We start from the raw sequence: 24,900 nt of genomic DNA on the forward strand, positions 1-24,900 counted from the left end.
GTACTTTTTTGATGCCGGATCTCACTTAAATGTACACCCAACTGGCAGTCGCATGATTGTGATGCATGGCGGCATGAAAGTATATCGGAATCTGCATGAAATCTGTCCTCATGCATTTTTTGCGATATAGGAGTATGACATTTTTGCCCGTTACCGACAATTATCGACATTACCGACGGCTTATTGGTTGTATTTCACAAAAAAAAAAAACACTTAGCAGAACGAGGATTGAACCACCACCTTCTTGGTTATTGATCCGACACGCCACCACCGCGCTATGGACGCTTGATGTAAAGTGAATGAAAGAGCACCAACATATGCTTCTCTTTGGAGTGTTGCTCGGGGACGGGCCAGGTTTATATGTGTTGGTGAGAACTGCAGATCGCTGAAATTTTTACACGCGGGCAAAAATGATCTACGGGCTTGCTGCAAAAAATGTTATAAAATATGACATTTTCTGCAGCAAATCCAATGTTGCAGATTTTGAGATATATTTTTTCCTTTGGGTGTATGTAAACTATGTCCGGATCCACCATCCAACCCATCGTTGGTTAGATTTTCAAAAGACCTTTCGAACGAGTCCAAAACATTGATGATCTAGCAACCCTGTCTCGAGGTATGGCCACTTAAGTGATATTTATGTACTTTTTTATTCCTGATCTTCAAAATAGATGAAATTTTTGTACAATTCCATTATATCAGCCATTGTTGGCAATAAGTGAGGAAGGCTCCAACCACATAGGTGGAATAAGTTTGTTTTTAAATAATTATTTAAAAAAAAAAAAATAGCAGCTTAGTTTTTGCCAATCCTGGAAATTTTGAGAAAATTTCATTGTATGCATATTTTTTAATAAAAAAAATTGTTTCTTTTATTTATTTTATTATACTAAAAACTTTATCTTAGACACCAAACCAATAAAAAAAACTTCTTCAAAAGATTTTTTTTTTAAATTTTACATGCCACTTTTGTAAGGATAGCGGCAAAATTTGTATGAAAAATGACATGGCCAAAATGGCCTCTTTGGTACTCAAAAAAATTCAGCCAGATTTAAAAATGAAAAAAAAGATTGAAAAATGGCTCATTTCGCAGAAAATTGCTCAAATGCGTGTTTAATAATTTGGGCCATAGAACCTTCTTATCCATTTTAGACCAATTAAAAATTTTGAGTTTCAACTTTCATGTGGAACCATTGAATGAATCAATGCATATCTCAATTTTCATCAAATATCGACCAAAGGAGTTCAATTTAAAGACTTCCAACTGGTTTGTCAGTGCTTCTTTCCGTGACGTTACAACTGATATAAAATTTACAACGTTGAAGATTTTTTTTTTCATTAGTTTTAACTCAGGCAAGTACAAATTCTATAAAAGCTATAAGTCTTTGTACGCTAACCGCATGATTAACAGAATTTTGCCTTGAATGTACTTACGATAACAAAATCAAAAATGTGTTCATGTGGAAGCACGGCTAAAAACTTAATAAGAACAGATAATAAAAATGAGTTGAAGTGAATAAAAATGAGTTACTATTTCTTTAAATAATTTTGACATCGTTATCCGGTTAGTGATTTACTTTTTATATCTTATGAAAACAAATGTTTTTTATTTTTCCCGAAGTGTCGTAAATGGATAAAGGAACAAATAAATTAATAACTTCAGGAATACATTTTTAACTTTTAAGAAGTTAAGTTAAGTTAAGTAAGAAGCTCGATTTCACAAAACCGTCCAAATAATAAGATCAGGACTGTATTTCTATCTGTAAAATTAAATTCGCTGCACGCGCAAAAAATGGGTTAATCGGAAACGCTGAGCCATCAAAACAGCAACCAAAGTGACATAATCATTCCGTAAACCGTATCAATATTCCGCCGCAAACTCCACGTTGAGCACTCTCTCATGAAACCCGATTTAAAACAAAAATAAATAGATCGATTTCCAGTGTGCTGTACGCCGCACAGACGTCCAACTTGCACCGCGCAAAGCTTTCTCCAGTCTTGTCTTGGACGGGGCTGCAATTGTTATGCGAATTCGATACCATTGCGCGGTGTTTCGTCGTCTGAGGCACATTATTTATACCTCATTGACAACCGACCACAGTCGACGGTAGCGGTAGCATTTCGCACGGATTGCCTTCCGAACGGCTTCCTGTCTACACGGCGCGGCTCGGGCTCTACTATACAAATGGCCTAATGCAGCCCGACCTGCGTGTTTTGTTGTGCGGCACACCGCATAAATTCAGCTCAGTTACCGCACCAACCCCATCCAACAGCACGAGCGCATCACTTGCAAGTCACGTTCCAGTTTCGCCATGCTTTACCGCTTCGGAATACTCTCTTCAGCGGACTCTTTACATTTCATTACCCCTCTCTCTCTCTCTCTCGATAAAAGTCGCTGATGTAATGTGCCGAATTTCGTTAAACAACCCGACGAAACCAATCTTCAAAGTCCCACTCCGCACAGCTATTATTATCCACTGTCAGAGAGTTCGGAAATTTTCCTAATGCAAAAAAAAATGTAATCTTTGTTTTCCAATTCCGCATGCATAGCTACATGTGGGCACGGCGAACAACAAACGAAACCTCGTCTCAGGCGACGAATGCACCACATACCGCAGAGTCGAGCGGTGAAATTGTTTTCGCGTAACAGCTCGAATTAAGTGCGATCACGCGCGCTCGGAGTTAAATCAAGCTTAAAGCTTGGGGTTTTTTTTTGTCAGGGAGTCGTTCCGTGGCCGGAATTATGAAGAACAAAATCTTGACCGACTTTGAATTGCAATGGCAACGCCCTTTCGCAAAGTACACTGTAATGGATTGGAAAATGAGTCCGGAGCGACAGTGCATTCACACAAAATAAAATTTTGACACCTGTTCAAATAAGAATGCTACTAACCCTCTACAACCCAACCCTGCTTTTAGACTGGCTTCGATCTAAAAATTCGTCAAAAATCCATTTTCAACCAATTTCTGATGTTTAAAAAGCATTGGATAGAAGAATTCCTTAAATTTCAGAATATTTTAGGGATGGAAGTTTGAATTGTTTAAAGTGACTTTGCCAAAGTTTTAAAAAATGTAATTTTTTGAATGGGTCAACTTTTGCTGTTTTTTTTAAATATTATAATACTAATATTTCCTATATTTAAGTAAAATGAACTATGCAGTAATTTTTGTAGTGTCCAAGGCTATGCCCCTATGCATTTTTTTACAATTTAAATGATAATGGTGCCATTTAATAGCAGAAAATGTGAAAAACAAGCAAAAAATTCAATAAGCAATTCTCTCAGATTTCGGTCATTCGATTTTTTTTTTATTTTTTAATCCGACTGAAACTTTTTTGGTGCCTTCGGTATGCCCAAAGAATCCATTTTGCATCATTAGTTTGTCCATATAATTTTCCATACAAATTTGACAGCTGTCCATACAAAAATGATGTATGAAAATTAAAAAATCTGTATCTTTTGAAGGAATTTTTGATCGATTTGGTGTCTTCGGCAAAGTTGTAGGTATGGATACGGACTACACTGGAAAAAAATGATAAACAGTAAACAAAATTTGGTGATTTTTTATTTAACTTTTTATCACTAAAACTCAATTTGCAAAAAAACACTTTTTTTAATTTTTTTATTTTTTTTTATATGTTTTAGAGGACATAAAATGCCAACTTTTCAGAAATTTCCAGGTTGTGCAAAGAATCATTGTGCGAGTTATGAACTTTTGAATCAATACTGATTTTTTCAAAAAATCGAAATATTGATCGCAAAAATTTTTCAACTTCATTTTTCGATGCAAAATCAAATTTGCAATCAAAAAGTACTTTACTGAATTTTTGATAAAGTGCACCGTTTTCAAGTTAAATCCATATTTAGGTGACTTTTTGAAAATAGTCGAAGTTTTTCATTTTTCAAAATTAGTGCACATGTTTGCCCACCTTTGAAAAACATATTTTTGAAAAGCTGAGAAAGTTCTCTATATTTTGCTTCTTCGGACTTTGTTGATACGACCTTTAGTTGCTGAGATATTGCAATGCAAAGGTTTAAAAACAGGAAAATTGATGTTTTCTAAGTCCCACCCAAACAGCCCACCATTTTTCAATGTAGATATCTCAGCAATTAATGGTCCGTTTTTCATTGTTAAAATATGAAACATTTGTGAAATTTTCCGATCTTTTCGAAAACAATATTTTCAAAATTTTCAAATCAAAACTAACATTTTAAAAGGGCGTCATATTGAATGTTTGGCCCTTTTGAAATGTTATTCTTGAATTTGATTTTACATCGAAAAATAAAGTTGAAAAATTTTTGCAACCAAAATTTCGATTTTTTGAAAAAATCAGTATTGATTAAAAAATTCATAACTCGGTCAATGATTTTTTGCACAACCTGGAAATTTCTAAAAAGTTGGCATTTTATGTCCTCTAAAACATATCAAAAAATAAAATAAAAATAAAAATAGTGTTTTTTTTTTTGCAAATCAAGTTTTAGTGATAAAAAGTAAAAAAATCACCAATTTTTTTTCACCGTGTATCATTTTTTTTCCATTGTAGTCCATATCCATACCTACAACTTTGCCGAAGACACCAAATCGATCAAAAAAATCCTTCAAAAGTAACAGATTTTTGAATTTTCATACATCATTTTTGTATAGACAGCTGCCAAATTTGCATGGAAAATTATATGGACAAACTAATGATGCAAAATGCCTTCTTTGGGCACATCAAAGGCACCAAAAAAGTTTCAGCCGGATTAAAAAATACAAAAATTAAAATTGAAGAAAAAAAACCGATTTCGTAGAGAATTGCTCAATAGCTTGAACACTATATCTGATTAATTTTGATTTTGAAACGGAATTGCAAATCATGCTTGGATGTAAGATTACAGAAAATGACATCAATGTTTCTATGAAACAAGATGTCAAGATGCTAATTTTGTGAACAAATCCTTTTAAGATTAATTTTCAGATGAAGAATCAAATTTAAAACCAACAAGAATACAATTTTTGTTTGCATGTTGTTTGTTTGTTTAAACCATCAATTTCTTTTGGCTTGAGGACAGAACAGAAGATATGAGTAATGTCCAGGACTGCAGATCGCTGACATGTCTACGGGCAATTTGACTTTTTCACATTTTTTGTAGCAAATCCACTATGAGAAATTTTGATACACTTGTTTCCAGTGGGTGTACATATCTATCTGCTATCTCCTCAGTAACGCTTTAAGCTTCTTAATTAACTGCCCAAAATAACAGAAATCAAACGCACGTGTGCACCTCCGTTATAAAGCATGCATGCATAATTTTCACCAAACATCCCAAGCTAACAACAAACGATCACACTCCCACGCGTTGCATATACGCATACAGAAATCGTCATCGCTCGGAGGCAACCTCCACTTCCATGTGGTGGCGGCGGCGGCGACGATAGCGCGGCAACTCTGATATGAAAGCTTACATTTATGCACCGTAAATATTTAATTCTTGAGTCAGTCAGCCTGATATCCACAATTCTTGAAAATCATGTTAATTTTTTGTCATTCAAACTTGTATTGAAATTACCTTAGAAGCATGCTTTTCTTACATGGATATGACTTAATGCAGTTTACTTAAATTTGCATGTAAAATTACGATTACATGTTTTACTGTGCGAAGGTGTACGCGTGCAGTCCATGGTCCGGAGAAAGAGTGCTCACACACTCAATATAGCACAATTTTCGATGCGCCATGATTGAATACAGCATTAATCAAACGCGCTTCATGTTTAATTTATGTAACATACTGTTGTTGCTGTTACTGTTGATGTTTCGGTTGCTATTATTGCTACACTACAACGCGTGCTTAACCACAATTTTCACCGTTTTCCCGGTCGAATAGAAGAGGCGGTTTGTGGCCCAGAGTTACACGAAAAAAATGGCACACTTTGTGACCGTAACATTTCGGATCGTGCAATTGTCCAAAAGTACGGCCACAAACGGTGAAGTTAAACAGCGGGAGCCCCTGGTACGTGCTTGAAAGTTCAAAACAACAACAGAAAGCATCGGGGTTTAACTCACGTAACGATGGACATAAATCGTGTGCTTGTTACACGCACAATAAAACGTGCCAAACTTTACGGAATGACAATCAAACAGAGTCCGCCAGTGGGATTGAGCCGGATTGTTGCTGAGCAGCCGTTTTCCGTGTACTTGTACTCTTGGGCCAGCAAACAATTGTGGAAACATGGCCATTTTTAAATTGCTAGGGAGGAAAGCGTTTTGGTGTTCAATGTGAAATCTTAAATTTGAATAAACTTGACGAAAACAGTAAGGTGAATAAAAACAGAAACATAATCAATTTCTGTTTGAACTCTTATAAGATAAGACTAGACGCCCTTCTCGAACTCTCAAAAACATAAGGAAAGAGCGAAAAAAGTTAATCGTTCATGTTGAGAGAGTTCCATAATGTTTGGTCACAGCAAACGCGTGTACATACATTTACGGTTCAGCTTTTTTATTGCTGCTCAGTTCGCTCTGGTTTGTACCTTTCAGTTCAGTGTGTGTATGTGTCACGAGTAAAGTGCATTATTCAAGTGTAGGTACTTCGGTAGCACGAAACAAAAACAAAGCATACCAAATAAAAATACCAACAACCGAGGCCAGCTGACAGCGGACATACTTCCGTCACAAGAGCAATCAGGGGAGTCATTATTTTTATGGCTTTTATTATCGCACTTCAAGTGTGAGATAATCATACGAAGGTGAAGCTCGAATTTGTGGGTGTGTGGTCGTGGGTGGTCGCTTTGTTAGCAGATCCGATCTTTTCTAAATTTTATTACGATTACTTTTTTCCCAAATTTTATTGATTTTTGTTTCTATATTTTCATCTTACAAACAATAATTCTGGTAAATCTAAGAAATTTGCATTTCTGACAAGCCACGTGTTGCAGCTGGCCAAAGCAAACATAGATAATTAGATTAGTATGGAGATTCTGTCTGATTAAATTATACTGCTAATAAATTGTCAATTTATCCGATAGCCGCGAGAGGCTTATCAAGCCGTAACTTCGATGGCTTCCATGCATAAACCACTCTCCGTGGCTCTTCTGAAGCCATGTTATATCCGTTTCTGAATGCTTCGTGCAATTGCATCGGATTATTGGGTACATCCAATGGAATCACTTGCATATTATACTGAGCGACGAAGCGCTGATTTGATGAGGTTGCTGCTTAAAACAATGCTGCATGTAAAAAAGAACTATCCCTTTTTGTATTGTCACACAGTAAAAATGGCGTAATTTTGGAAGGTTGAATATTACCTTTTTTATCATGTAATTTTACCTCAATTTCAACTGAAAAAGTTACATTTCACCTTAAAATCTGTAAAACTACACATTTGTTCTGACATTAAAAATGTACCTCTTTCCAGATCTAATATTACCATGATTTTTTTTTACTGTGCAGAAAATCTCCGCAAATAGATGTAAAAGAGCAATTCCAGCTCAAATCAGGAATTTTTCTGGTACTTTTGTACCCGACCCTCTCCGATTTCAATGAAACTTTGTAGACATGTTATCCTGGGCTTATATAAGCCATTTTTGTGTATATGGAGCCAATAGTACTCGAAAATAACATTTGAGAAGGGCGTAAGGTATTTAAGTATTTTTGTATTTTGTAATTTAAAAATTACTGTATCTCGAAGCCGTTGCGTCGTATCAAAATTGGAAATTGGACGGGCTTTCTGAAAAAAAAAATACACTGGAACAGAAATACACGCCACATCTATGAGATTTTTTGATTTTGAAGTCTAAAACTTAAATTTAAAGGTGATGTCACGATTTTTTTCGTTCAAAATTTTTGAGGAAATAGCCTAAAATGTTACCAAAAGACTGACGAAAAATGCAGGATGGTATGTCTCTCCTAAAAAAATACAAAAATCATTTACTAAAACTGTTTTTTTGAAAAGTGGTCTAAACGTCAAAATTCAAAAAAATTCTCCAGACAATTTTACATAAAAGTCTCCATATTGACCATTGTCCTATGTCCAATGCTTGGGAAGATACAGCGGTTTTAAAAATAAAAATGTTGAAAAAACGGGTTTTTTGGTGGTTTTTGGCAATTTCTATATGACAGACTTAGTTTTTCAGTCTCGTAAATATTTTTACCGGAAAGTTCGTCCAATTTACCATAAGTTTGCCTTAGGCAGCATTTCAAAATCGTGACATCACCTTTGAATTTAAGTTTAAGACTTAAAAATCAAAAAATCTCATAGATGTGAAGTGTATTTTTGTTCCAGTGTATTTTTTTTTCGGAAAGCCCGTCCAATTTCCTACAAGTTTGTCCTTGACCACTTTTTGATACGACGCAACGGCTTCGAGATACAGTAATTTTTAAATTACAAAATACGGTTTCTAAAATCAATACGATGCAAATCAAGTCTAGTAATCGAAAATGGCTTAATATTTATTTTTACGAAAAATGCTAATTTTTGCAATTAAAAATTACTTCATAAAAAAGGCAGAACGCTGGAGTCTTTTTTTTAAACCAAATTTTCAGTTTTTGCTTTTTGAGTGTTTTTTTAAATAACCCAGGCTCAAAGCGGTTTCAAAAACACCCAAAAAGCAAAAACTGGAAATTTGGTTTATTGGACCTTTTTTTTTTAAAAAAAAACTACAGAATTGAACATGTTTTTGGTAAGCTGGGAAGATTACTGGAGTTTCTGTTGAAATTGAAATTTCGTTTTTTTAGTGTCATCTAGTAAGCTGTTATTTTTCGATTTAAGATGTTAAAAAATGAACCCTGGGTGAAGTTTTCTGTTCTTTTCAATAAAATAAAAAAACAAAAAATTAGCTCAAAAAAAATTTCAGGATAAAAAAATAACTATTTTTATTTCTTTAAAAAGCTACTCTGGTTATTAAATTTCCAAAGTACTGCTATTTAAAAGTAATGAAAAAGTCACTAAAGTTTCATTTTTTAACTTTGCAAATCAATCCAACAGTTTCCGAGAAATCACGAGTTGAAAAAGGAAGGCTAATGAGGTGACACTGAGAATAACTCTTTTTTCACAAGATTTAAAAGAGGCAGTATCTTAAACCCAAAACTGGGCAGCGCTAGTCAGAGAGAATAATGGCCTCGAGACGAGAGAATAGTGGTACCATTTACGAACACAGAATTATTCACTCGAGGTTCATTTGCAAAATATGTTCATCCGTCAAAACAAAAAACCAAAAGTGTCGACTACGGGAATTGAACCAGAGACCTTTGACACACTAACCCAACGACTTAACTACCTCGGCCACCACAGCTTGGTGAAAAACGAGTGGTCAGTTGTCGATGTTTACCACTTGTTGGAGATTTATTGTATCAATTATCGAATGAACTCATTTTTTATGGTGGTGTGAGTTGGTAGCATTATTCTCTCGATTTTGGCGCTGAGCCCTCAATTAATATTGAGGAAACGATTCTCTCGACTCGGAATTATGGGTGTTTTGATTTGCAATTGTGGGAGTTTTGATCGGCTTTCCAAAAAAGATTGAATGTTTTTTTTTGAAAAAATAAATGATTGTTAATGCCTATAAATTAAAAACGGTATTTTTTCACGTTTAAAAAATATAAATCACAATTTTTTTCTAAAATTTAATTGTCCGGTACAGTCAAGACTCGATTCTTTGAAGCCTCGAAATTCCGAAGTTTTGATTATCAAAAGTTCGAATCATGAACAAAAAAATTATGTTATTTATTTTCTTATTTTTTGCAGTCAAATTTGAGTTGTCGATTGCATATTAGGTTAGAAAATGCAGTTTTTCAATCTTTCAATCGTGATTCGATTATCCCAAGTGAAATTTTAACGAAGCCTTCGGATAATCTAAGAAAATGCTCGATAAAACCAATAAAAAGCGTAAAAAACGTGTTTATCAAACTATCTGAGTTAAGGCCTAAAAAAGGGCGTAAATAAAACTTAAGTACTTATAACTATTGATATGTTTGACACACAGAAAAAAAATGATGATAATATTCATCAGGAAATTGTGACAAATTTTGTGTTAAAATAAATGTAATATGACAAATGGAATTATGAATTTCCATCAATTTCTGGTGAATATTCATCAGGTTCACATATTTACACATGTTTTAGGCAATATTACTTAAAAAAGAGGTAATTTCAACCAACCAAATTTTCAACATTCCAAAATTCAACTTTTTTTGCTGTGCAGATCTTTAATCTTTTGAACTCGTTGAACTTCTTTCAAAAACCACCCTTTTTACAATCTTCCGCCTTTTGAAGTTTTTTACAATACTTTTTGAAAAAAAAACAATTACTCATACTAGAAATATCAAAATAGTTCCTCTTGCCCCACCTTCCCCTACCAGATTTTACAACACTAAATTATAGGTTTTTTCCCCCAAAACAAATAAAAATTTGCGAATTAAGACAAACGTACTCAGTTAAAAAAAAATCATAGTAGTATTACATCTTGGAAAGGGTACATCTTTTATGTACATCATTCCAGTCAGAAAAACTGTGTAATTATACCCCTTAAAATGTGTAATTTTACCACATTTCTTGTGTAATTTCACTTCTATAGTCTAAATTGATGTAAAGTTACATGATAAAAGGGTATAATATTTAAACGTACAAAATTACATCTTCGATATTTAAACTTTTTTTTTTGTTGTGTATTTTGGAAATTCATGTTTGAGTGATAAAAGTCAATAAAAAGCGGGATTTGTTTTACCGTGTACCTATTTTTCTGTAAAGTCCTATTCGTATTCTATAACTTGGTGAAAAATAGTTATGTCAAGTCATCTAATTTGAACTAATTTCACAAACGGTGATTTTGGGAAACGGTTGGTCCGACTATTAATGGGAAAACAGCTTTTCCAATCTTTTAAAAGGAAAAATACATTGAAATTTTAAAATAATTATTATAGCTATAAAGACAGAGACTATACAAAACCAAACCAATCTTCACTACCAAATCTATTGTTGGACTCCCCGTGTACAAAGGCCAAATACCAACAGGTTAAAATCGACTGCCTTAATTAAATCACATCAACTCAATCAGATTTCGGTGAGCACAAGCGATGACATCCAAAGTGGATAACGCCATGAAAGTTGGCCAAATTAATTAGCGAATAACTCGATTGTCAACCACAAATCGGGTTAAATCAACCGCCAACCAGCGCACCATCAGCTACTGTGTGCACCTGTGGAAAAAGGAGAGACCACCCCCGGGTAAACTTTCCACTCCCGTGGTGTCACCCGGCACCATAATCGGATTGCACAATCTGAGCTTCACAGCAGCAGATGGATGGCTCTTTACCGCTGCAGCGGATCATCGAGAGTTTGCACTTGCATCGAACACTTTTCATCTTAATTGAATAACTTTCAAGGCGGTGTCTCTTCTCTCGTCTGGCGTTACCACCATCGAAGATGATTTCCAAAAGCATTTCTTGTCTTCTCGGCTTAAGATGCACAAGCAAGCAAGCAGAGCTCTTAAGGATTGCTGATGGTGTTGCTATTTCAGGCATAAAACCAGATTAACAGGCGTAATGTAATGTGTGTTTTCACTGCCGTTCAACACGACATGTCTGGGCGCCTTGGCGCAGGCAGGTCTTCGCTACTCTACCCTACACAGCTCGAGCTGAATGTGATCACATTATCGATTGAATGGCGAGCATCATCATCAGCTGCCATCACCTCCTGCGTGGCGAGGAACCACAGAGTGTGTGTATTACGAAGTAGATTGGATACTTGTTGTTTGAAGAAGCTCGACTTCATCACCGGCGAGCAGCAAGTCGAGAGATGCCGGTTGGTGAAACTTGAGGACGACGGTTTAGGTTTCTGACGCCGTGCTTCAGTAGAGCTGTCCAGCGAATGCGATTCGCTAATGTTCAATCATCCTCCAGCTATCGTCGACATCGAATCCCGGTTTTGAAAGTGCGCGCACTTGGGCACGGATCACGGAGTACTCTCGCGACGTGATAGTTTGCGAACCCAGATGAAACACTGTTTGATTTGCATTTCAATCGGCCACTTCTTTCGCTGCACAGAACGAAAACGTCTGCAAATTTGCTTGAAATTTACCTTAATCGCATGTAAATTTGTTTCTAAACTCGTGTAAATATTCATTGTCAAGGTTGGCGAGATAAACTTGACCCAGCTAATCCAAGTCACACGCAAAGCAACATTCTTTTTCGCTGTGCAAAAAAAAAAGAAGAACTTCACGGAATGGAGCCATCAGCCGGCTCGCTTCAAGGATTATTATGCAAATTGGTTTCCGCGGCGCGCACTTACCTTGCTATCCCTACTAGTCTTGTTTCTCATACTGGATTTGCCGTTGATCACAATGTTGGCGTTCGCGAACTCGACGTCACAGGGCGACGGCGGCCCCATGGCCCACGAGTCGTCCGGGTCGGTCGAGGTCTCGAGCGTGAGGTCGCCCAGCACCACGAAGCCGGACTCGCCGGGCTGGAACGGAGATGGAAAGAAGGAGAGAAACTTGTTAGTTGTTGTTTATGCTGGGGGTAACACTACACGGGCTGAGCACGGATTGTTTTCTGGGGGATTAATTTGCGAGTGCTGTTATCGTCGATTGAGTTATTGCTTTGCAAATGTTCTGCTTTTTCTTTCTCGGATTTGCTTGGAATGATATCAATTTGATTTAATTCCTGAGATAGCAAGAGCAATTCTTGTGAATTGTTGCACATAAAAAAGTAGAATTCAGCTGTGTGTAATGAAATTGCAGGTAAGTAATTGTGTAAGTTTTTTGAGAATTTTTTCTTACTCTTGTTTATGCACTAGTTAACAGTAACAATTGCTCTAAACCGAATTATGACGTAACACACAGCTGAAATCTGGAGTTTTTTTTAAAGGTCCAATAAACCAAATTTCCAGTTTTTGCTTTTTGGATGTTTTTGAAACCGCCTTGAGTCAGGGGTATTGAAAAACACCCAAAAAGCAAAAACTGAAAATTTGGTTTATTGGTCCTTTTCAAAAAAAACTCCAGAAATGAACACAAAAACTCTGTTAGGTTTATACTATGTACAAGTTGTAATTTGATTATTCACAAATAAAACCGAATTGAACTGAATTGATATTGCATTGCATGTAATATAACACGTAGAAACATGTAACCCATATTGGCTTTATCCTGCCCACTCTTCAACGGCCTAATAGCTGAGCGGACAAAGCCGCAGTGCTCGTTTTAAATCTCTCAGATTTGATTTATTTTTGAGTGCTGTACATTCAGTGTGTAATATTAAGTGACTCAAAGTAAAGAGCAGATCAATAGCTTCAAGATACCGTAGATTTTTATCGTATTATGCATCATTCCTAACGTGTGTTCATTGAAAGGCTATATGGCAGGAACCAGATCGGATTAACAATGTTAACAAAGTCACTTGTAGAGAATTTTCTAAGCTAGCTGATTTTTGTTAGGGATAGACACTATTTATGAACTTTTTTTAAGTAAATTAAAATTAATTTATTAAAGTTGATTAAAAACTAAATAAAATTTAAATTTTAATGATCAACATAAAATATAAATTACAAAATATCAAATTCAATTCAATCCAACATCCAAAAATGGTTTCTTAAAAAAACAACTATTTTTTTAAAATCACTTTTTTGACACATACAAGTAAAAAATCCGTCTTGGACAAAAATCAAATTTTTCCACTTTTGTCCACAAAAACATATCAAATAATGTTAAAAACGAAGGGAGTAAGTTTGTCATAATCGAGTCGAATAACAAATGATTTTTTTTACATTTACTCTTTTTTGGTAAGGTCCCAAGCGTGAACTACAACTTTGCTCAAGATACTAAGTCGATCAGAAAATCCCTACTCGAGATACAAATTTTCGGACGTTTTCATAGCCCAATTGTTTGGACAGCTCCCATGTTTGTATGGAGAAATCAATTATGCAAAATGGCTTATTTGGACATGTAAGTGAATTTGCACGATTTCGCAGACAGCGTGAATTTTTAAAATTTTCAATGCATAAAAATAAAATTATTGAACAAATATTCCAGCCACAAACCTTTTTTTTTTTAGATTGCTAAATATTAGAATATTTTTTAAAGATTTGATTTTTTTTTAAATTGACGTTACAGGTATATTGTAACAAGTTTTTGAAAGATTGCTCAGATTTTGTTGTAGTGAATTAATTTATTTTGAATGATCCAATAAATATTTAGCAAAACATCATTAAAAAAGCAAAATTCAGTAGGCAGAGTCGACTTTCTTTGAGTCGATATTACAGGGGCTGATAAAGTATTATGTAATCAGTGATCGTTATTTGGAGCATCGATAATATTTTTTTCTTCTTCAAAATCTTATTGAATCAAATCATATTTTATATTACTTTCAAAGTAAAATTTTACAATTATTTTATTTTGAAGGCATAATTATATAATAAATTTGATTATTAATACTTGGAATATACAATATTGAATGAATTTTGCATCATAATATTATTTTTGGTTTAAAAATATCAGGCATGTTTGGAATATTTTATGATTTTTTTGTATTTCTCCAATTAATCTAAAACGAAATAATATTTTTTCAATCTCTTTAAAGTTAATTGTAGATTGGAACAAGAGGAACAAATTGCTTCAAAAAGATTGCAATAACATTATGTCGCTTTAGAGTGATCGAAAAAATACAAAGCGTAACGCCTGCGCACTGTGCGAGGTTTAACTGTACTCTAAAACGACATAATATTTTCGCAACCTTTTTGTGGCAATTTGTTTGATTTGTTCCAATCTAGACCTAGCTTAAAAAAGTTTTCAAAAAAATTATGTCGTTTTAGAGTACAGAGAAACCTCTTTTTACGCGGTGGCGTTACGCTTTTTATTTCGTCGATTTCTCTAAAACAGGGGTGCTCAAAGTTTTTGGAGACCGGGCCAAATTTGAAACTCAAATGAGCTTGCGGGCCAAATAAGATATTTATAAAAAAAATACGTTATTTTAATTTATAAGAGACCAGAAAAAAAATTTATCAGCAGAAGTTTTTTTTTAATTTCTATCATTTTCAACATTTTTTTAATTAAAAATAATAAAAGACACAAAAGCTTTTAGCTGAATGTACTTGTGCTCTCCGTGAAATTTTACAGTTTTTTTTTTTATATTTTGAAAACGGTGACATGTAATCTGCCTAATTTAGTATCGGCGTAATTTTATCTTAAAATCAAGTGTGACTAATTAAATATCGTAATTTTATCTTTGAATTACGTGTGACTAATAAGAAACCTTTGAGAGCAAGAAATTTAACAATTCCATGAAACAATTTTTAGAAAATGTTTTAAGCACCCGTAAAGATGAATTGTAAATGTAAACATTTCAGCAAAAAAAATATTCATCTAATTTTTTTATGATCCAGAACATGCTCAAAATGATTTTAAACGCAAAGGATTGCATTTTTAATTGATTTCAGCTAATTGCACTTAAATTTCTATCGATATTTTGAAGTTTTTTTTTGAATTAAATTTGCCCATGAGCCAATTTGTAATAATGGGAGGAGGGGAGGGTTCTCGAAAAAACTATGTAAAATACTTGCAACAGCCTTACTCCTCCGATTTTAACATTTAATCTATCTGCCTTAATCCTGAAAGCCTGAATTTTCAAAAAATGTTCGATGAATATTTACTAGTTTCACTCACATTGAAACTTGTGAAACTGTGTCCTAAAATAGGGATCAAAACATTAATAAATCAATAGTATTTTTATCAGCAAAAAAAAAAAATTAGCATAAAAATGTAAGTAAAAAAACACTTTACAAGTGATCATCGGGCCATTATACATGATTATTCAAAATGGGTCCGCGGGCCACAAAAAATCACCTCGCGGGCCACGTTTGGCCCGCGGGCCATACTTTGGTCACCCCTGCTCTAAAACCATACAACATTCCTGCAAGTTTCAAAAAGCGTTTTGTTGGTCTGAACAAAACCTACAAATTGCTTCTAATAGATTGCAAAAATGTTGCGTCGTTCCAGAGAAATTGACGAATCAGAAAAACGTAACGCACCGCGTAAAAAGAGGTTTCACATCGAAAAAACGCAAAGCGTAACGCCTGCGCACTATGTGAGGTTTAACTGTATTTATATTGGTCTTTAGAACTCTTTCAGACAAGACTGTGGATTTTTGTATTGACTTGGAATAACATAGAATGTAAAATATATATATAAAAAAGTGGTTCAGTGAAACTATTTTGCTTTTAGAGTATAATATGTTGAGGAAAATTACACAAAGAAACCTCTTTTTTCGCGGTGGCGTTACGCTTTTTATTTCGTCCATTTCTCTTAAACCTCTTAATACTGTATATTTTTGCAAGCGTCAAAATGCGTTTTGTAGATCTGAAAAAAACCTACAAATTGCCTTTAAAAGACTGTAAAAATGATGCGTCGTTCCAAAGAAATCAACAAATTTGAAAAACGTAACGCATCGCGTAAAAAAGGGGATTCTCTGCACAAATCATCATCATGCGCTTGCCCGTTATTTATTTTTTTTTTTCAAATAAATCTATTTCGATTTTGTTTTAAGATCGTTAAGGACCAAACTTTTTTTACTTGCTGCTACTATAAGTCAGTTTTACATATTTCATTTTAAATATTTGCTTTAGTTCTATTCGTTACACAATGAAGTTTAAAGAAACTTTCTGTAATTACAACAAATTTCGAGGTTATTTCAACAATGTTCTGCAAAATTTCCGTGAAATTTAGTGCTTTGGAATTTAGTTCCCCGTGAAAATTGTATGAAAATTCACCTAGTCTAGACTTAGCTGATCAATGAGACAGAACTTTCAACCGTCTTAAATTTTCAAATATAGAAACGGTTTAAATGGCCAAGACAACTCAACAATCGACGTTATGATTTTTCATTGTGACTATTAAGTTGTATGAACTTACAAATATGGGCTTAACAAAATAATTCCTAAGAAAGGAATAAAACTGTAAAAAATATTTGCATCATTTTTTTAAACTTAACGAAACATTTACAATACATCTGCGTTGCACGTTTCTACCCAAGATGCAACTCAGCCCGTCCACTATGACTATCTACACCGCCGCCATCGCCATCAATTTGCCACCATAACCGTATCGTCGGCAATCCATCCCGAACCACTTAAGGAAAAGGTTCTCCGTACATCGAGCGGACACTCGTATAAAAATAAATTGTAATTTATTGAAAATGCAAATAGCACCGCACGACCGACCGACGTCGCGCCATCTACAGCAAATTTCTTCTGAGTCACGTCGTCGCCGCTGACCATATGGTGCAGAAATCAACACCCACGCCAACGTTGGCACAACTAGATGGCCTGGACACAGCTTCAGCTTCATCTGGTCTGTTGGAGATTATGGCCTACGACGTCGCCATCGCCACTTCGAACGCCGCACCAACTTGAAAGTAATTCGCTAAGGTCTTCAATTCCGAAATGGATTTGACATTTGGCGGCAACACGATTTCTGCGAGAATTGCTGCTGCTGCTGGGTATCCGAAGGTTGACGAATGATATTTGTCGATCGATGCAACACGTGGCCAATTTGCAAAGTGCAAGCCACAGAAACAGCCGCAAGGGATGTGTCCCAACGTTGGCACCATTTGGGAGAAGAATTCTTGGGTGATGTACTGTGTATAGAACTTCTAGCAAATGGTGTTATGATTTATGGTATCGTGGAATAGGGTGTCTCCTTTTTATTAAATGTTTCTTTGGATTTGTGAAAGAATTGTGAACGATTTTTTTGATAAATGGCCATGGCCACAAATCCTCTCCTTATGATCAAAATGTGGTCAACATCAAAATTTATCAAAACAGCTATATGTTACGGTACTAAGGCGCCATTGCATTGTTTTCCATCATCCTAAAAAGGTTCTTGCTGGAAACCTGTCGTGGATTAGCCAACCCCAATAAAGCTGCCACTTCATGCCAATTGCATACCGCTTGCGGTGCCAGCCGCAGAAGCAACAGAGTTCTTGAAGGTATTTACTTTTACCCATTGAATGGAACACCACACCGCCACCGTTGTCTACCCAGGGTCTACGGAAAGAGAAAACACACCCTCTTTGGCGGTTGGGTGTTCTTGGGGCATGTTTTTTTTCTGTGTTTGCCGGCAACTGTACCAAACCCCACCCCACTTCTCTTGTACCGTGCCTAACGAAGGAGCTTCACGACAGCCACGACGTCAAATGGAAATGGAAGACAATTGTGCACGGCTCATTTAAAATGCAAATCTTGGCCCGGCTCGCCTATCTTAAGCGGTCGAAGCTGGATTTTTTTCTTCTGTTGTTGTGGCAAAGCTGCCAAACGTCAAGGTCGCAGAAAAGTGATGGAAAACGATGCATTTGAGGGGAGGGGGCGCTGCTTGAGAGGAGTTCAAGTCAACCAATCCCCCGAGAACAAGCTTGCCAAACCTCGTTATTCTGATGATAGCTAATCTGACATCGCCAACGATTTTTATGACGGTTTAGCTACTTTGTTGTATGGAATTTACTTTTAAGGCGGTTGATGCAACCTAAACTTTTTGAGTTGAGCAATTCTCTATGAAGTCGATTGATTTCGACAATTTTTATTTGTCTCGAACTTCCCTATGACTAGGGTTAGTGAAATTTCACGATTTCGCGGACAGCGTGAAATCCGTGAAATTTGGCTTTTTCCGCTAAATTCCGTGGAATTGTATGTTTGTGTGAAACTGTAACGATATTTCTCAAAATAATTAATCAAACTCAAAAAGGAATGAAAATAAATCTTACAGTGAAGTTAAGCAAATGAATTCCCTGGTTTAATATAGGGTTAGTGATTTTTGACGATTTCATGTACGACTTAAACTTCGTGAAATTTATCTATTTTTTCAAATAATTTTTTTAATATCAAAATAATAAATATTTCTCCATAAAGACTATTTAAGTAAAATTTATTAGTTTTCATTTGAAAAGCTTGATATGAATGATTCGAAGAATTGTTCAGTTTTTAAGAAACTAACTAAATTGAGTAATATTTTCATTCGTTGTAATACACATTTTGCTGCTATTTTATTTAAAAAGTATTGTTTCAATAGAAATTAAAATAATCCAGCTTTGTTTTATTCAAAATAAAATGAAGAGTATTTCTTATCTTTAAAATTACCTTCTAAAAAGATTTCAGATGTTTTTCTGAGTCCTGATTAATTTTAACAATATTTGATTATTTGGGTTGATGATTCCCGTGAAAGTAAAAAATACTTTTTTTTTTGTTTTCTGAATTAAAAAATTCGGTTTCGTGACAACTTATATTATTTTTGGCTTTTGATTTTAAATTTAGTTTTTGATAAGTGAGATGAAAACTTGTAAAATTATTTTTAATGGGCTAACTGTCGCAGAAAGTTCAAATAATTTTACTCATTTTGGCTGAACAAGATTGTTTAATCTTGCTTTGATATGAAATTTAATAAAAGGTCTAATGATAAGACAGAAGCAAATCAGCCTAAGCTTTAGTAGTCGAATATTTAAAAAAAGGAGTCCAGTAAATGAGAAAACGCATACCCTACATTTTGTTTCAAAAAATATAAAGGGCTCATCCATAAACCAGGTGGAAACTTTTTGAGAATTAGGAGACTTTGTTTTGTGTCACGTTCAAATTCAGTGAAGTTTTTTTTAGTTGATTGAAGAATAATATATTAGCTTAAAAAGTAGTTCTGTGATGAAAACTCAAGATTAGCAGAGTTATTTTAACATTTTTCACGTTCCGCGAAATTTGCGTGAAATTTGATGTTTTGAAAAAATAACTAAGCCTATGACCAAAGAAGCCACTTTCAGTAAATTTTGAAGGAATTCACTGATCAATTTGGGGTCTTCGGCAGAAAAAATAGGTACACGGAAAAATATTTGCCGATTTTTAAATTAACTTTTTTCACAAAAAAACAATTTCCCAAAATCCGTATGTTTGATTTTTTTTAAAGAGCGAGTCCACGAACAGGGCATACCCCTTTGTATGGGACGTCGTTTGGACCTCACCAATCTTTCAGGGATTGTTTGTACATATAAACTAGCATCTGGCCAAAATATGAGCACTCTAGGTCAACGGGAAGTGGTGCAAATCGGGACACAAAGTTTAAAGGTTCAAAACCGTCAAAAATCTTAAAAAGGCTATAACTTAGGAAAAATCAATTTAATTTCAAAATTTAAAATGCATCTGAAAGGGCTTAAAAATGCAACAAAATGTAGGGAGAAGCATCCCTATTGGTTAAATCTAAAGGGAGTTATTGGCATTTTAGTGAAAAAAAACATCATAATTATAAAGTGTTCCATCCAGATATCAACTCGGTTCGACCTGCAGCTTGTAGGGGACATCTGGTTAGCATCTGAGACTGTGTACGCTTTGGGTAAGGCAGTTTAACATATTAAATAGACACTTTAACTTTTACTGAATTTTTTGGTTGTACATTTTTGCCCGGGGACCCTTAGATCAAATTTTCCGGTGATAATTTCATCATATTCGTGTTCCTGAGACAATTTCACAATAGAAAAATTTACAAAAATGTTTATTTTCATCCATTAATCCTTAAAAAATTAAAGTTAAAAAAAATAGAAGCAGCTTTTTTTCTGGTGCCATCTAGTATCCTTGGAAACGAACATGATTTTCAATAAATGTGAATTGAATATTTTTCTTAACTTTAATTTAAAAAAAAATGTTTTTGACGACAAAAACCGCAACTTCTCAGCCATAGAGAAGTATGCACAAAAATGTTGCCACCAAGCTATAATTTTTTTGGAAAGCTGTGTTTTTTACAAAAGTTTAATTTTGCAGCACTTAAAATTAGACCATAGTAACTGAAATATTAGCGTTAGAAAATGTGGAAATGTTTGGATAAACATAAAAAGCTTCAATTCTTGTTTGTTTTTCTTTTATTCGCTGTATTTTAACAACCAGAGGACCAACCTTCAGTGTCTCTTAGACAAATTGGTTGGAAATTTTCTAAACTTTTCGAACACAATGTTTTTTTCCAGGAATGGACAATCATGGACACTTTAAAAAACCGAAAATCGGAAATTCTTCAGTTAAAATTAAACTTTAAATGGCTTTATCTTGAAAACGGGTAACTTTATCAAAACATCTGCAAAGTACTTTTCGATCGCATATTCAAATTTACACAAAAAACTGAAAGTATTTTTTTTTTCAAAACATCACATTAAAAAAAATCATTACAAAAATGTTGTCCATACTTTTCTATGGCTTGATATTTGCAGTTCTTTTGTCCCCTAAAACATAAAAAAATGAAAAATTAAAACAAACAAATTTTAGAAAATTCGATTAGTTTGAAAAAAAAATTTATAATTTCAAAATTGGCATATTTTTTTAGTCCTCATGAATACCTACAGCTTTTCCCAAGACACCAAAATCGATCAGAAAATTCTTTCTAAAGTTACAGCTTTTAAATATTTACGTACACCCACAGTTGGGTAATGCCAGAATAAAGAACACGATCGGGTAGTATAAAGGTACTGTGAACGGACACAGAGGATAAATCCCGAGATTGACGAGAGCGTTATTCTCATGAGTTCATTAACAAAACAGTTCATCAACTAAAACAGTGCCGGTAACGAGACTCGAACCCAAGACCTTTGACATATCGAACAGCGCCTTTGCCGTATCGGCAACCAAAGTTCGATGAATATGATATGGTCATTTGGCAATATAAGCCACCCAATGAGATGAACTGTTTCAATGAACAAATGAACACAATTTCGTGGTGGTTCACCCGAGAGAGGTTTATTCTTCCATTGAAATTTTGGTAGAGCTATTCTCTAGGCTTTCTACTGTATGGAGCCTTGTTTTGGTCAACCAATGACACAAAATGGATTCTCTGGTCGTAGGGAAGGACCCCACAAAGTTTTACTTAAATCAAAAAATATAAATAAAATCAATTTTTGATTTTAGTGGGGAATTGATCAGTTTTGGAAATTAATCCAGCAAGCTTTTATCAACTATCAATTTCAATTCTGTTGTTTCGTGTTTTTTAAAATATATTTTTTTTTTGGGTAAGATATCGTGCGTAAACCACGTGGAATTCAAATTTGAAATTTTTAATTGTGAAAATATTATTGCGGAAATTTCCTATTTACACAAACAACATCTTACCAAAATGTTCAAATAGAAGTGTTGCAGATTTGAAATAAAATAAAAACAAATCTTACTATTTTTTCGCAAGCTTTTGTAAGCTTACCGTTTGGCCAGCCAGTTGAAACCATGAGCACCCCTGACATGTAACATTTTATTTAAATTCAATTAAATTCATCGTAATATATGCATTATGCTGTTTCTGCATTTGATATTCCGTGTTATGAGCTGCAAATAGAATTAGCTTATCTTCTCGCTCAAGAATCCATATAAACACAGAAAACGCAAGAAAGTGTCTTTCGCGGAAAATTCCATCTCAAATGCAAAGCACAGTTCCAAGCCTTTGTAGAGTTTTTCGTATCATCCCGCTTGAACTGTGCAATCAAGCTCGGGGAGGTCTGAAAGTTGCAACGTCCAGCCAGCCAGACAACGCCTGGAACTGGTTTCTTTGTTCCGAGGCAGCTCCAACAGATTAGTTTTTTTTCTACTTTACTTTTTTGCATCGAATCCACCCCGGAGAATAGAGCGCAGCGAAGATCGGAAAGTGATTTTGCATATATAGACCCATCAGAATGGCCTCCTCCAGGGGAATCTCTGCGAAGAACTCGCAAAAAGATTTCTTCCCGATTTAAACCCCGCACAAGAAAAAGCACTTCTCCGACGGCAAACACACTTGAAATAGTTCAGAACGCAAAACAAAATCTTACAAACTATTTCCCACAGCTGGTTGCAGAGCAAATACGTGGCGGCAGCGGCAGCAAAAAAAAAAGGTGCAAGGCCACTTGAATTCTTATCTGGTGGCCTGTTCCAGGTGACTCAAGTGGTGGCAGCAGTCGCACCCGGTCTGGACGGAGTTCTTTTTTTTGCCACTTCTCGAAACCAGTTCAACGAGTCTAAGATCTTTGGGTTCGAAGCAACTTTCAAATGAAGCGTATAATGGACGCGGTGTGTGTCCCTGTCTGCGTCTGGTCTGGCCCCGACGACGGGTGAGTCCTTTCGATCAATCGGACGTGGTTGGGGTGGGGTACAGCGGAGGTTGAAAGTATTTTCATATTCAAAAGAACTATTTATGTAACTTTTTCGAGCTTGATTTTAGCCTTGTACCTCATTAAATTATTTAATATGTGCTCTTGGCACTAACTGACAGTTTGTGAATTTTTATGATTTTTAGCATTTTTTATTTATTTTTTTTTTTTCAAAACATGAATAAGAATTTTACGAGAAAAATCTCATTTGTTGGTCTTATTAATCATTTGTTTATAAAGTATTTTAGGGAAAAAATGCAGGTTTGTTGTGGTGTTTATTTTTTGTTATTTCAATAAAATAATCTAAAAAATCTCAGTGTTTTTAAAGTTTACTTTAAAATATTGAAATGTTTTTTGTCGGAAGTCGGATCAACAGTACATTGCCGTTACAAAATTGAAAGCTTATATTTTTATTAACGGAATCGACGTAACACCTTATAATGTGGCCCTCTTAAACCTTGCGGTTTCGTCAACGGATCCACAGGCGTGTATCGTTCTTTTTGCGACAAGACTCCGCCTCCCGGGTCTCCTAAGTGTGAAGGTATGGGCACGGGGAGAGGGCATCGAATACCTATATTTACACTTAGAATTTTTTTTTTGCGTCCGCCCCGGGATTCGAACCGGCGACCTCTGGATTGTGAGTCCAGTGCGCGGTCCGATTGATCCACACAGGCTGACAACTGTTTTTGTTAATTGGTCCAATGCTTCAACCTATCTATAGAAAAAAATAGTCTGATGTTTCAGAAAAAGTGTTAAATCGTAATCATGAACTCTACGATAAAACATATTATTAAATTGAGATAAAAGATAGCATGTTTTCCATGACTTTATTTTTGTAAAATGTTAATTTCCAAAACTTTTACCAAAATTTGTAAAACATTAAAAATTCTTAATTTAATATAAAATGCATTAACAACCGTCTTATTTACAATGGATTTCACAAGATTTTTCAATATCTGAAAATTTATTTTTGCAATTCCGTCGTGAAACTACTTACTTTTCTTGTCATTCTTGAACGACGAAACAGCCTACTTTTCTGTACCAAAAATAACAGAATCGAATAGTAACCCTTTTCAAAACAAATGCTGAAAAGTTCTACTTTTCAGCACTGAAATGGATGCTGAAAAGTTGAACTTTTCAGCATTTGTTAGGAAAAGTTATACTTTTCAACATTTTTTTGATTTGAACGATTCATTGAATCAATGCATGGACATTTGTCCTATAATTCTGTCCAAAGGGTGTTTTTCGGAATTGCAAAAAAACGTTGTATGGTACTCGTTGTAAAACTTGATTTTTCCTCACTCGTCGTATTCATCTAACTCGGTGAACCTCGTTAGATAAATGTACGACTCGTGCTGAAAAAAATCCTCTTTTTGCAACTTGTTGCATAAACTACTATTTTCGAACAGTTTTGTTCATTTTTGCAAATCGACTTTTCTTTATATTTTTGGAATTTGGTGAAACTTCATTCCGTTGTCAACAGAAGTGATTTGGAAGCTGGTCATACAAAATGGGTATGTAATTGTTTGAAATTGTGTATTTTAAGAAGCAATTTTGTGTCTTCGGCATAGTTGATAACCTACAATTAGGGCTTTTCGAATAAAAACGTACACAGAAAAATGTATATTTTTTACATTTTCACTTGAAATTGATTTATAAGAATTGTATAATTTAAAAAAAATCCTAAAATAAGATTTATTTTTAATTTTCAATAAAATTCTTTTTTGCATATGGTGCAAAATCTGGTTCCAAAGAAAAGAATGTTTGAATAATAGTGTTTTTTGAAAACGTCGAAAAAAATAACTAAAAAAAAA

At 34.7% G+C, this 24,900-nt stretch overlaps 1 protein-coding gene across 3 annotated transcripts in view; it reads right to left on the bottom strand.

Moving 5' to 3' along the window:
- The window catches only part of LOC6041806 (mucin-5AC), a 133,511-nt gene that overhangs the window by 65,708 nt on the left and 42,903 nt on the right, over nucleotides 1–24,900 (bottom strand). For all 3 annotated transcript variants that reach the window (XM_038266086.1, XM_038266085.1, XM_038266087.1), the window contains exon 3: nucleotides 12,261–12,434. In XM_038266086.1, coding sequence (XP_038122014.1) covers nucleotides 12,261–12,434 — 174 coding nt within the window. The remainder of the gene's footprint in view (nucleotides 1–12,260; nucleotides 12,435–24,900) is intronic.

The sequence above is a fragment of the Culex quinquefasciatus genome, chromosome 3 (genome assembly GCF_015732765.1).
Source record: "Culex quinquefasciatus strain JHB chromosome 3, VPISU_Cqui_1.0_pri_paternal, whole genome shotgun sequence".
In the NCBI taxonomy this organism is placed as follows: Eukaryota; Metazoa; Arthropoda; class Insecta; order Diptera; family Culicidae; genus Culex; species Culex quinquefasciatus.